General features: G+C 40.3%; 1 protein-coding gene across 2 annotated transcripts in view; it reads right to left on the reverse strand.

Annotated features, from left to right (window-relative positions):
- shank3a (SH3 and multiple ankyrin repeat domains 3a) overlaps positions 1–14,999 on the reverse strand; it is a 194,746-nt gene that overhangs the window by 87,579 nt on the left and 92,168 nt on the right. For both annotated transcript variants that reach the window (XM_032524481.1, XM_032524483.1), the window contains 4 exons: positions 11,419–11,527; positions 10,661–10,812; positions 9,634–9,801; positions 6,668–6,784 (listed from right to left, as the gene is read on the reverse strand). In XM_032524481.1, coding sequence (XP_032380372.1) covers positions 6,668–6,784; positions 9,634–9,801; positions 10,661–10,812; positions 11,419–11,527 — 546 coding nt within the window. The remainder of the gene's footprint in view (positions 1–6,667; positions 6,785–9,633; positions 9,802–10,660; positions 10,813–11,418; positions 11,528–14,999) is intronic.

Genomic DNA, 14,999 nt, shown 5'->3' on the forward strand with positions numbered 1-14,999 from the left:
TGGGCCATTATCTGTGTTAGGTGGATGTCATTTAAAGACTTGACAATGAGCCGTTTCAGTGCTTGTGGTGTGGTCGAAAACCCGACTGGAAAGGTATCAAAACTGTTGCTTAGTGCAAGAAATGGTTGAGTTGTTGAGACACTTTTTCAATGATTTTACTTAAAAACGGAAGGTTTGATATGGCCCTATAGTTGTCATTAGGACTTGTCTAGGTTGTCTTTTTTTAAGAGTGGCTGGATTAATGCAGTTTTCAGGGCTGTGGAAAGATACCTGAAAGAAAGGAGATGTGTTCACAATTGTCGAGATCAGAAGTCAAACAATTGGAAACATTTTGAAACGTCCCGTGGTGAACATCAAGCGCAAAGGTCGAGGTTTTCAGCTGTTGATAATGTCCTCCCAGGTTTGTATGGTGATCGTTGATGAAATTCTGTCATATGGAACGAATTTGTGCTTGAACATGGACAACACATATCTGGAACTGATATGGAGGCACTGACCGGTTTGTCTAATCTTTTGAATTTTGGTCGTTGAAGAAGGGGGCAAAGTCAGGCAGGCCTTGGTTGGATAAAAGTTCAGATGTACTGGTTAACTGGAGGGTTTGTTAACCTATCAACAGTAGCAAACAAAGCAAGGGATTATTATTGTTTCTTTAAGACAGATAATATCAGAGAAAAGACCTTCTGGCATCCTCAGTTCCAAATTATAAATGCGAAGTCTCTTTTATTAGGAGTTATAATGGACCAGGAAGATTTGTTTTCGGCCACTCGTTCAGCTTCCTCACCTCTCTTTTTTCGTCTCCCAGTAGGCCATTTCTCCATGGAGATCTTTCTTACCAGATACAACTTTGACCTAGTGGGGAGCAATGGCATCAATAACATTTGTAATTTTACAGTTGAAATTATCTACAAGCCATCGATGATAGCCCAGAGAGGGCTGGTGTGGAGGGAGAAAAGCTGAATAAATGTGTCACGGTGTTTTCAGTGATATTAACGTTTTCTGATTATCTTTGTTGGACACTTTTGGGCACAGAGATTAGTGCCGTAAAGAAAACACAGGAATGATCTGACGAGAGGCAACGTCAGTCACCACAACTGGAAATGTTCAGGACTTTGGAGGCAAATCAAGTCCAGGGTTGTGACCCTTATTGTGGGTGGGCTCGTCACATTGCTGAGTCAGTCCATAGTTCTCAAAAACACAAAACAGCTCTTTGTCCAACTGTCCTGGGGGCTGTCCAACGAATGTGTTAAATCACCCGCACCTGATTACCAAATCAAGTTAAGGCAGAAAATAGACAGCAGTTCAGGGTGAAGCATCAATTAAGGTTGCCAGCCATATTTAGGTCGCTGTAGATAGATATTTAGAAACATCGCTTGAGGGGAAGATCTAAGTGAAGAGCAACAATCAAAAGAAACAAAATTTCCATAACAGATTTGCTACAGGAATGAGTCATAAACAAAATGGCGACTCCACTCCTGTCTTATTCACTCTATTCTCACTCATAAACTGAGTTAGGGGGAGATGACTCCATGAGAAACCAGCAGCGCGTTTTATGGTCTACCAGGTTTCAGTTAAAACATAAAATCTAGATTGTGATTAGTAATAAAATAATGATTAAAAATGATTTTCATGCCAAGAACCTGAGTTAGTAGGCTAGGTTGGTGTTTTCATTTTTTGGGACAGGTGTAGCTGACACGGAATGGATGCTAAATTTGCCTAAGTTGCAGGTTAAGTGCTGATTACCATTCTTTTCCTATTACCTATCACAAAAGCAAATGAGGAAAGAATTGAATCCACAGGCCAGGGCTGTCTTGAAAAGAGTAATTAGTAATCACTAGTCTGCAGCAAGGCCCGTCACCTTCAGAAGTGCTTGCCAGATTTTGCACCACAGGCGTCCCTGACGTATGGGGGAAGAGTTTCTGACATCCTGGTAGTGGTGCGTTGAGTTTTATTTGCCCCGGGGTTGAGCCTGGCGTAGGAAGGGGTGCCTAATTGATGGGGGAAATAAGGGAAAGGGTGTTGTGGAGACATCAGTAGAGACAGCAGATGAATCCTCAGAGGTTCGGGGTTGGGAAGGTTTGAGGGTGGCTGGACGGTGGTGAAGAGGGGAGTGGAGTTTCGTGTCTCTGCTATCTGGTTCTCCCCATGTCAAATCTTTGCACAGGGGGGGATGTGCTGGATCAGCGCGCACTTGTTGTGTCTTCCTTTTGTTTGTGACCTGGGCAGGGGAGCAGATGTGTAGCAGAAAGTAACAGCAGATTGAGAGGTGTGAAACAGCGTTACGCTGGCTGTTAAGGGAAAAGTCAATCTGCTTAAAAAAGAGTCCTGCGATCCAGAAATGTTTAAATTGTCAATGACTTAGAGAGTGGGGGGGGGGACAACGGTACATTCAGTTGAAAGAAATTTGTTTAGTCCCAACAATCGGTGATCTCTCATCTCCCTTCTGAATGACGGTAATAGGACCACTGATAAAAACATTGCGCTTAGGGGGGTGACTGTGTCAGCAGTTCCCTAAAGTCCAGTTTCAGCAATTCAGGACTGTTGCTTTACAACATAATTTGACCCTATAGGCAGAATAATGGTCTTCACAGTTGGGTGTGCTGCACGAATCTGGGTTGTTGGTGCAAGTCAGACACTGTCTTTGGGAAAAAACATAGTATTTGGGGGTTTTATGTTTTTTAAATCTTGTACAGCAGAGTCACCAACAATCAGGGTTGAGGCCCAGTGTTAGCTTTTTACTTTTGAAGCTCTCAGCTTTACCCTGCTGGGTGGTTGATGAGACGCAGTCCCCGGTCATCCAGATGACTGTCCAGCGTTCTTGCAGAAGAGGAGCAAATCTGTTATCCACGATTGCACAACAAGGTTGTTGGGGGGCATTTTGTTGCATTTTCCCTTTTGCAGCTGTCCCACGCTGTGTCCTCGAGGTACAGGGGTTTTGAAGAGGCGCTCTGCCCAGATGATTAATGAGGCCAGCGGGTCATATCACAAACCTCAGGCGCTCGTGCCCGGCCCGTTATGTCCTCCCATTTCCCAGGAAAATGATGTTTACTCTTAGGCTTCGCACAAGACGAGTTCCAGGGAGGACCGCAACTTGTTGATTTATTCCAGGTTCCACCCTTTCCGTTCTTTGTAGTCTTGGGGGTGATAATTAGCGTGGGCTGTTAGCATACTTCTGTCCATTGTTATGGGTCCATGGTAAAGTGGTCATTTCCACAAGATCCGTTAACTCACGTTCACTTCTAGAGGGGAACTTGCGTTCCAGCAGTGCAATCTTCTGAGGAGTTGTAGTAGTCTGCTACGGAGAAAGGAGGCATCTGCTGCTAATTAGCTTTAGCGACAATCCACTTTAGGACGCGTGAGATATTGGTAGGCACGCTTCAGCAGAAAAAATTTTATAAAAATATGGCATAGCCTACTATGTCTACAAAAAAATGTATAGTCCATGTTTTGAAGTGTCCAAGAGCCGCTGCTCATAGTTTATCAGAGGAAAACACGGATTATCAGCAAAAATATCAGCAAAAAATATGCAAGCAAGAAAGCAGGGAGCAAGCACGCAAGCGTCTGCACTGTAAGAAGCGGAAGCATCTAACAATGGATGGTTAGATGAGAAAAAAAAAAAAAGGTTGTATTACCATGCCTATGGAGATACATTTAACAGGAATACAAAGAGAGAATAAAATACCTTTACAGTAATGGCGCCGGTTCAAGTAGTCAGTGTAAAGAGTGTGACAGATGGTGCCTCTCACAGCCATGTTTATACAGTTAAGGATTCTTCTCTCATTAGAATTGAAGCAGAGTTTGCATCCTCCACTAATTGTAAAGAAAATGCATGATTTAAGGGTGAAACACTTTAAATGAGGGCTAAATTCTTCCCCGTTATAGTGCCAAACAACAGCAAAACACAAGTCCTGTTGCATGAAGTCCAGTGACACTTTTTCAAATAAATTATTATATAGTCAAGATTGTATTGGTCTGACTGATTTGAAAAGTTCTGTGTGTGTCTTGCACCACCTCTCTTTAATTTCACCCATCAGTGCTGTCCCCACTTGCATTACCTGTGTCCTTTCTCAATCATTCATCCAACCACCTCCCATAGATCTGTGGATTGGTCTGCCAGGTAAAAGACCCCTACAATGCCTTTATTCACTGCTGCTGAGTGATTACATGTGTCAAGCTAAAAGCCCAGTACGTAAAAGTTAATGATCAGTCGGACACCAGCAATGGGACATTTAGACCGTTGATCAAGCTTTTGCTGTTGCTGATTATGTCATCTTGCCATTCTACTCTGGCCCACCTTCATCTAGCGGTCCCTCTGACACTCTATCTTTCTATCTCCACATGGATATATTGATCTCTGCCACTGGACTACTAGATTCCCGGTCAATTCTACCAATACACTTCTTAACGTAATGGTACATAATCATCCGAGCCAGGCCTGTTTCGAGCCTGCTGGAACCCTGCTAAGAGACACCGTTTCTGGGATCAATCAGCTCGACATGGTGTTCGACCTGAACTGGCAGGATAACAGCTATCCTGAGCGGTGGACGCACACAAGAGCTAGGACCATGTCCATTACCAGACTATACACTCACAAGTTTTACAACCAAGGAAGTAACTGTAAATAAAACTATTCATCCATTCTCTTTCTCTCTCTCTTTCCTGAGATTATGGTGTTCCAGTCCAGTTGAAGCAGATCATTCCTCATGACTGAAATGTGTCCAACAGTACACAGTTCCAATTACAACACGCAAACACACATGAATTTTTCACTTGTTTTTTATGCAAAAGAGAGAGAGAGGGAGAGGAGTAAAGTGCTCATTTAATGTTCATGAACTGAGCACTACTCTATTTTCAAATGAAGTAGCAGAAAAACCTCTTCCAGAATGCCCAGTTACATGTTTCTCTTTGAGCAGCCTCTAACCAAGCAGAACAACTCAACACATGAGCACACTGTACTGCACCTTACAACACTTATCATTTTCCCAGGAGCATGCTGGTTTTCAAAGCCCCCCCCCCCCCCCCCGTGTCCTTATGTACCTCTCCTGATATAGAACACTTTCATTCATATTTTAAAATATAAGCTGCTACTGCCATTTAAGTTTTCTGGTACTGTATATCACATAGGGTGCGGTACAAATACTACCACCCCAACCATCATCTCAAGCAGGGAAAATGTCCTCACTTGGGGACTGCAAAGGTTGGCAAGTATGCACAAAGCTGATGCTTATTATTGTGGAAGTTATAGAAATTACTTAAAGGATAAGGTTGGAAATGTTCCATAGCTGTTTTATTTAAGTCAAGACCAAAATAACCATGGATTTATCTTATAAACAAGTACTGCCCAAGTAGCCAAAGCCTGATGTGGCATATTCCTCTGTGTCAAAGAAATGTATTGTTGTAAGTACTATAAACTATTAAAAACACATCCTTGTTGGACTGGGTAACATGCATTACCACAATCATGGGCACCACAAATAACACCAGTCTGCCGCAGCAAATAGTGACTAGAGCACCACATGTGTATGAATATGCAGCTGAAAATAGTCTCCTGAGAAAGATTTACTGTACCTTTAATGGGATTTATTGGCTAAATGAAAAATTGTAAAATATCAGCCTTATTCTTTAAGATATATTTTGCAAATAGAAAATTATTGGTAATATAGACCAAGGTAAGATCTTTTTTGTGTACTTATTAATGAGAACTTGAGGTTGTCACTGTAGTACAAAGGATCCAACCTGATCATTAGGGACAGCTCAGTAATAAAACTGTACTTTACGACTGCACACAGTCCCAGTCTGGTAGTCTCTAAGGTATCAGTCACATTTTAAATACAGAGCATTGAAAAAAACAACCTGTTTGCAGCATTCATCCAAATGGCAACACACAGAGTGCATTAATGTGTGATGGAAACCCACATGACAGAAATATACCCGATCTTTGGCCATTTTAGTGTTACACTTCCAATTGAACCACTTCTCTTTAATTTATTCTTTCAGTCCATTATGATAACAGGCAACAAATACAGTGGAGAAAATGACCACACACTTACACATTCACACAAAGAGGTTGAGCATTGTGTGAATGCTATCCTGCATACCAGAAGGCCCTATACAGTAACAACAAGACTCTGTGTTGCATAAGTGTCCTTGAGCAGGGCCAGAAGCCCAACCAGGTTCAATGCTGCAGCAAAGTGACTGCTCCTGTCCTTGGTAGATAAGCAAATGCTTAGACGCTTACATATGTAAAGCACATAGTTTTATAATTCTAACACAAAAATGCTACCATTTGCATTATTCAAGACACACAAACCCCACCAACCCACTCACCAAATAAAAGGCCAAACTTCAGTGACAATATTTGTGAACGTTCACACAAGGTCTAAGTGTGGTTAAGTGATCGGTTAAGAAAACTAAGACCACTTGGTTGAAGTAAGGGAAAGACTGACATCACGGTTAATTATTTAAGAAATCAAACAGACTTTTAGATGTGAAATTAGCCACGGCCACTGTTATCTAAGGTAAACATGTAATTTTACTTTACTTCATTTTACTTCCTAATGCAATGGCACTGAACATTGTTAGTGGATGTAAATTGTGTATAACACGACTGTCCAATATGAATGTAATTCCACAAAGGATTCCACTCTGCAAAGACACAAGCACAACATACCTGGTTGTAGAGAGCGCACACATGCAGGGCGGTGTTTCCAGATGCATTCTGGGCGCTCATGTCAGCTCCGTAAAACAGCAGGTGTTCCAGGTGCTGCACGTGGCCATAGCGGCAGGCCTGAAGGGACAGATTCACACATTTATTCATTATACAAATTGAATCCTTGCTCACTTACAAAGTAAAAAGGGAGCAATCGCAGAGACTCTAAGGTCAATGTATGTTACAGTTATATTTGTTGTACTGAGGAGGAACACAAAATGAGGTGTGTAAAAGTGTGACAACAGTGGATTTTATCCAGGGATATAGTAAGTATGTGCAACTTAGCCAAATGAGCCAAAAGCACATTGTGTTTTTGTGAGCAGATCATTCACAGTGAAGAAAGGATGAGTTGAAAGTTTGGCCGCAGCCCCCCTCTTGCTCTGCCTGTTTGGCCAAAACCAGCCAGTTTTTTTAATCTGACGTACCACTTTAATTTGCCACAAAATATAGTTGCAGTCTTGATCACAGTGGAAAAGCTAAAATATTTTCAAATATAAACGACAGCCCAAAGGTTTCTAAGATCACACAAAGCTAAGACATGTACACCTTATAAATGTTTAGAATATTGAATCTTTTCTTGCGTTTCCTTGGGCTAATTCTCCTTACACATGTTGTTAACAGTCTCCAAAAGCAAGCGAGAACCTTGTTTGTATTAACTGAGGCAAAATCTGTGAGTCAAAATTTTCCTGACAAGAGTGATGCCTTTTTGCAGCTTCTTTGTTTCACAAAACAGGGAACCATTCATTTTTCATCTAATCTCTATCTTTGCCCTCTTTTTTTCCCTCCAACTTTGTGGTTTAGTCCTGTGTCATTGCCAAAGAAGCACACCAACTCTTTCCAACAATTGTTCTCTCCCTCCTGTGTTCTGTCTCGCTAAGAGTGTATGACAGCACTGAGACAGCACACAAAATGATGTTGGTAGTGTTGTTGGTTTCGAGACCTTCTGCAGTGTATCCTATTGTATGTGATATATAACACTAGAATACTAATGCTGGAAAGGACACAGAAAAAAAGAGAAATGAGGAAAAAGAAATGAAATGGGGAGAAAATGTGTAAGGTAGAAGGACTTTTGGATTTTCTGCACGGTATCTGAAATTATAAACACAGAAACTTTTGGCAATTGGTCAAGGCCACCCCCCCTCCACCTTGCCCCCCCCCCTCTCACCACCTTAATAGCTACAGACATAGAAATGGCACGTACTAAGGAAAGCTCATTGTGGGACTAGCTCTAGTGGCTGTAATTCTGTACCAAGGCTGAATTTTGGGAAAGTGACTTAACAGTCACAGTTTTAGGGGACCACTTAAATCTATATAAAAGCATCCAAAAAGCACCATGTCATTGTACCTTTATTTTCTCGTACGTGGCACAAATCTGTCTGTTCTTGCATGTGGCCCATTGTCTTTTGAACCAACATGCTTTTACAAAGCAACACAAAGGTTACCATACTATACCAATAACAGACAGGTTTAATTGTTTTATTCTAGGCAACAAAGTTGAGTTCAGCTTATTCCAGGAAAAAAAAAGAACACGTATGAGCTCTGTTAACTTTTCAGCTTGCTCATAATTACAACCAATAATAGCAAGACCTTGAGATGAACTACAACAGACTGATAGTTCAGCGTCCGTAACTATGGAAGAGAACATAACAGATGAAGGTTGGTGCCGGAGACAGACAAATATTGACTGATTCTTTTCAATTTTATTTGCCGAGTTGGGGTTCTCATGCTATTCACTTCAAAAATAATTATTACATTTACAGTGGAAAAAGTAATATACTGTAGATAAAATAAAAATAGTGTGTTGTCATCTCCTATTATAAAAATATTGATACTTTTTCCAGAGAAGACACAAGAAGGTTTACATTCAAATATAATAGTGGTAGTATTAGCTTGATTCCCCAACTCTCATTAAAGCAGAATGTTGCCATTCAACATTTCCTCTGTACTTATTACTATTTAGTGTGAGTAACAGAAGTAATGAGTCCAACAGCATTCTCTTTGGTTTCATTCACAGCACAAAAACCTTCAAACCTCCAGTGCCTTCCTGTCACTACTCAGATATAAGCTTAAAAGCCCTGAAGTAAACAAAAACAACATGTAGGCACTAGCCTCCATTACGTTAACAGAGCAGGACATGCCTTGAGGCAGTATGCTTATAAAATGCACACAATATGCCCTGCTTGCTCTTTGTAGGTAAGAACCCATTTCTATGCACAACACAGATGGACACCACTACTTGGACTGCCAGCAGGCACTGGCTTAGATACAGCTGCGGCAAAAGAAGAATGAGTAGCTGTGGGTATCAATGAACTCTGAAGTCCCAGTAACGCCTCAATTCTGGAGGCCTCTACTTCACAAAGTATAGAACCATCTACAGTATGTATAAGTCATGACATTTCAGTAGTCGTCAGTGTTTGTGCTGATTAAATGAGTAAATGAGCATTTAAAATGTTTGTGCGTGCACAATGCGTGCTTTATAGTTGTTGGTGGTTACACAATGAACAATGCCATGTATCAGTAGTGGTTTTCCAACTATAACATTTTCTTGAACAATCCAACCCAAATACGTTTGCAAAAAAAGATTTTTTTTTTTAATATACAGTATGAATTTATTATGTCTGCTTTGAAATGCAATTGAAAGTGAAAATTGATTGAAACGTTTGTCGAAGAGATGAATAGCAATTACACTGGAAAGCAAATGCCTTCCTTCCTAAGCTGGAGCTTCTAACCAGCACATGACCCCCCCAATGGGATTTAACCACCACAAAAGAAATTCTCAAATTGAAGGGAACACAAAAATCAATTCAAAGAAATTCTGAACACCAGACAAGACTCCTTACCCTTGTCCCTACATTTGTACACAACCCATCACTGTTCTACCTGTGACTGTGTGTGTGTGTGTGTGTGTGTGTGTGTGTGTGTGTTACCTGGTGTATCTCCTGCCAGCCATTCTCGTCCACACATCCGACCTGTGCATGATCATGCAGAAGCAGCTCACAGCAGTAGGGATCTCCTCCTACCATTGAGCTGTGGTAGAGAGGAGTCAAACCCCTACTGTCTTTATAGTCAGGGGACGCACCCAGATCCAACAATGTCTAGTGGGAAAAGAGGAAGGTTGTTGGGAAAATGCTTAAATTACTTCATACAATCCCCAGTCACTGTTGGATCTATCACCACATCGTGAACACACACACACACGCACTTATATATATATATATATATATATATATATACAATGTATAAATATATATGTATGTATATTAGTGCTCTCAAACGATTAAAATATTTAATCACGATTAATCACATTAATGTCATAGTTAACTTGCAATTAATTGCAATTAATCACACATTTTTATCTATTCTAAATGTTCCTTGATTTCTTTTTGTCTTTGTAAATGTTTTTTTTTAAATGTTTTCATTGAAAACAACATGGGCATTAAGCCTAGGCTACTCTAGTGTTCAAATTTACATGTAACATTGTCTCTGTGAGAAGCCATTAACACTGGGAACAAATAATCTCTCACAATGTAACTCTGTCCATCAATAAAAGGGTGAAATAATACTTTGACGAGGGGACAGAGAATTTGCATCAGCTGTGTGCTTGGCCATCAAGTGGTATTTCAGACTGGAAGTGCTGCAATGATAGCTCAGTTCCCAACAACAAAACACACAGATCACTTTGGTCTTGTCAATGGAACCATTTGGCAAACCACACACATACAAGGCCATTCAATAACTATGCCAGACCATGTAAAGAAGGCATGTTAATGCTCACATATTTAGTGATTGCTCAAGCACCCTCTGTTCTTTTACTCAAGCACCCTCTGCCAGAGATTGCCTGCCTGCAAACTCCTTTCCCAGAGGAAAGTTTGGAAGCAGGCAATTGGTGTAGCAAAAGAAATACAAGAGATGAGTCAGCTTTCTGCTATAATTGTGTGTGTGTGTTACACTCACTATAAGCGCTGTATGGTTCTTGCTGCGCACAGCCTTGTGTAGGGCAGTAATGCCATCTTTTGTTCTGAAGTCCAGATGTGCCCCTCCACTTTTCAGCACCTTGATGAGCTCTCCACATCCCTCCAGCTGTGCTGCCAGCGTTAGAGGACATTCTGTGAAATCCAAGGATGAGTGAGCAAATGATATTTTTAAAAAAAATCACTGTATTTCCATTGTCATTATTGTGCATTCTTCTTAAAAAATGAACATCCAAAAATTGAAGCTGTCAATATTTGATGACAACATTGCCCACTACAGTTGGTTTTGGTTTGTGACTCTGCCTTTGGATAACTGCCTTGGCTGTCGTGATTGTCACCCTCCCGTCTGCCTAAGTGTCTGTTTCCTGTTGGTGTTAAACCAACCCATTCTCATGTTTTCCCTGCTTCACAGCTCCTCACAGGTCACCCAACAGGGAAATCTCCTTTATGGCTGAACAAACATTGGCATAAACAGAGGAGATTAGCCTGCATGCAGAAGGCTTATTGCAGAGAATCCATAGATGGTGTTTTTGTGGTGAAGATGAGGGGAAGGAGGGAGGGAGGGAGGAAGAGAGAGAGAGAAAGATAGATAGATAGAGAGAAAGAGAGAGAGAGAGAGAGAGAGAGAGAGAGAGAGAGAGAGAGAGAGAGAGAGAGAGCAAAAGAGTAAATCAAGGTTAAATAAAAAAAATTAGGGAAGTAAGGCAGGGATGGGACATTTCTTAGCCCAGTCATCCTCACCTCCTGTTTCTGGATCATGGAAGTTGGGGTCCAGGCCTTTTTCCAGGAACCTTGAGACCTTTTCAATGTTCTTCTGCTGCACATACTCCATAAACTTCTTCAGGTTTGCCTAATGGTGGGAGAGAAGGGAGCAGGGAAGTAGAGGAAGAGACAGCTGTGAACGGGTGATGTCAGACTCATGTGGATGGGGATGTTTAATAATGCAGTTTAGAGATAAAAGCTAAAGCTGCAGCTTTCTCCTTCTGTGTTTGAAGGTTTTATTTCTGTTCTATCATGGCAAGCAAATGGACCATGTGTGGTATATATTCTGTAAAAGCTAAAATAGCATGGACCAAAAAAGACAAGGAGAGGACTGTAAAGTAACGCTAAAATACTTTTCCTTTGGATATTAGAGCCAGGAAAATGAGAGTCTGAGGCTAATGTCACATTTTGAGTTTAAATGTAATGGTTTTAATATTACACAGTGCCTGAGAGAAACACTTTTATATTACTGGGTCTAACATTGATGTTTAAAACCATTTTCATAAAACAAGCAAAAACACATGCACAAACCCACATGCAAATCCTACCCACCCAAATCCTAATACACACTTACTGTACCACACGCACAAATACACTTTATTTCCTCTGTGACTTATGATTAAAAATATTCATCACCTCTGTTGATGGGTGTGAGCCTGTAGAGTATAGAGTGAAGATGAAGCTATGAGCAAGGTAGCAGCACTAACATTTAATAATGGATTACTATAGCCTGAAGATTCAGGGTAACAATCTATCTTGGACTATCTTAGACATAATATTAAAGCGTAGAAAGTCTATTATATAGATTATCTAATGATTATGCACTGTACTTACAGAAGACATGAAGTAACAACGAGGAAGTATTGAAACAAATATAATATATAATAGTTACTGAACATATGAAATCCCAATAAAAACATCGATCATAGCGTAATATGTATCTCGAGGATGTAATTGCACAATTTCTGCAGTATACCAAATGAGCTTCACAGAAAACTTTCGTTACTATTGCATTGTATTTCTCAGCCTTAGTCAAAACATTACATCCAAAAAAAGCCTTTACACACACAAACACACACACACACACACACACACACACAACATAATAACTAAAGAAATTTAATGTGACAAAAGTAATCACATACAAACATATACACTTGCATGCAAGAATGTGAACAGAACACAACAGCCATTTTTGACACTCACCATCTGTGGCATTGTATACTGTATATCCTTCGTTCTTAAAAGTCACACACTACACCTTCCAAATTACACGTTCCACACTCCCTTTCTCTTCACCCCAAGTCCTCTGCAGCCCGCTTGCCTCTACAAGCTTGTTCATACACACCACACTGACATGCTGCAAGGAGCTGCCGACCGCGACTCTCACCATCTCCAAGTCAAACTGAGTGAGAGAAATTCACTTTTCCTTTTTTTTTTAGATGTTCTGTGAGGCAGTTGTTATGGTGATAGGATACAAAGACAGCTCTGGCAGCCAATGTACACATGAGTGGGAAGACCATTGAGGTTGTGTTTATGAGTGTGAGTGTGTGTGTGTGTGTGTTTGCTTTTGTGTGCTGCACAATACCTTGAATATTGCCTTGGTGATGATTTGCCAGCAATCAGCTGGATATGATGTGTGGTTTATTGCCTATTGAACACATGGCTGATAAAAGCCTTTGTAATGATTTATCTGCTTTAGTGAGGGTCTTAATAAACTCTTAATATTTTCTCCCTCTTGCTATCTTTCTCTCTCTCTAACACACACACGCACGCATGCATGCACACAGACACACACACACACACACACACACACACACACACACACACACATATAAATGCACACATGCAAAGACACAAACAGACATATAGCTTCAAGCGGTGATTCACGGGTTCAAACCTTTTTTCTCAATAGCAACTAATTTGACACATGTGGTCCAACATCGTTATAAAATATACCCTGCAAGCATTGTAACGATTGGACAAATAGGGCACTTTGTTTAAAATGCCTACAACTGATTTGTCAAAAAACATTTATTTTCAATTCAGTGTGATATGTAGCTCAGTCCAGCACAGGACAATTTGAGAAAGGCAGATGACCAACACAAAAACAATTGCTAATAAAGCCACAAGCTGCGATTCCAAGCTCAAACCTTGATTTGCGTCATTCCACGTCCAGTTATTGTGCATTTAAAGTGCCACCTAGTGATCAATTTAAATGGGACTTGCAGTGTATGTGTGAGGTCATTATATAGACATTTCCTGGAAGTTTTGTGTAGATTGGACAAACATTTAGTCAACTATAGATTTGCGCAATACCACCTGCAGTTTGTTTAAATTTCTAGCGCCCCCTGGTGTTCAATTTGAATGAAACTTTCAGGGCGTGGTTCAGGTAATTATGAGGACATATCCTCATAGATTTGTGATGATTGGACAATGAATATGTGATTTATAGTAAAATGTGTGTAATGCCTAGCTTGTGCTTGCAGTGCCCCCTAGTGGTGAATGTATATAAAACTGTCTGGGTATATCTGGGGCACTTTTCTGTGTGTTTTGTGATGATTGGCCTTACGGTTGCTGATTTGTGTTAATTTATGTCCCGAGCCACGCCCCTTTCAAAGTTCATCGGCCAATAACTTGAAAAGTAATTGAGATATGGACATGCTTTACACAACTTATATTAAGCTTGATCTACTGATGATTCACTGAAAATTTAGTGGCAATCGGAGCTACGGTGTGGGGGGCGAGGTTTGAACCCAAATTATTTTCTAGTCACCACAGTATAATTGTCTAAATATTTAAATCAAACAGTCAAACATCAAATACTCTCATACTCTCACTAGTCATATATCAAAACTCTGTGCGAGACTGGTGGAGTGACTTAACACAATCTGCTTGTTGTTATTATGCAAGACCAATTATTTGCCATGAAAATTACAACTACATTTTTTTAAATATATATTATTAAACCTTGATTTAAAGAGAAATTTATGCGAATGTCAATACAAACAGATCAACATAAAATAGACAATTTAACTTACATTCCAAACCCACCCATGTCAATCTTAATAAATAGGTAAGACAATATTACAGTCTATCTTTCAAGCTGAAAAAAAAAATTCCCTGATTTTATTCTTTGGTAATATTAAATTATCATCCAAACTATAATCTCTGCATGTATTTTATGTCACCTCTTTTAGATACTGCAATTCTCTTTCTTCCTGACTTCCATCAAAAACTTTCTCTCATGATCCTAGCTTGAACAATATATTGTGAGAAAGCCTTGGATCATTTCACTTGAACCCCCAGTACGCTAACTACCTATTCCTTCAGGAAGATTTCTAAATAACTTCAATCACCACTATTTCTTCAGCTGTTGCGAGGCGTAATTAGACAAAATTCTTGATCCAATCACAGCACGACATCCTGCTTTAAATGTCTTCTTTCTTGCTATCAGCGGTCTTTTCAGGCAAACGTGCAAACCTCCTCCTCCCCTTTCACCTCTGGTTGTCGGCAACCACGGCAACCTGAGTTTCTTTCCCGCAGACCGCTCCTTCGTT

The sequence above is a fragment of the Etheostoma spectabile genome, chromosome 8 (genome assembly GCF_008692095.1).
Source record: "Etheostoma spectabile isolate EspeVRDwgs_2016 chromosome 8, UIUC_Espe_1.0, whole genome shotgun sequence".
In the NCBI taxonomy this organism is placed as follows: Eukaryota; Metazoa; Chordata; class Actinopteri; order Perciformes; family Percidae; genus Etheostoma; species Etheostoma spectabile.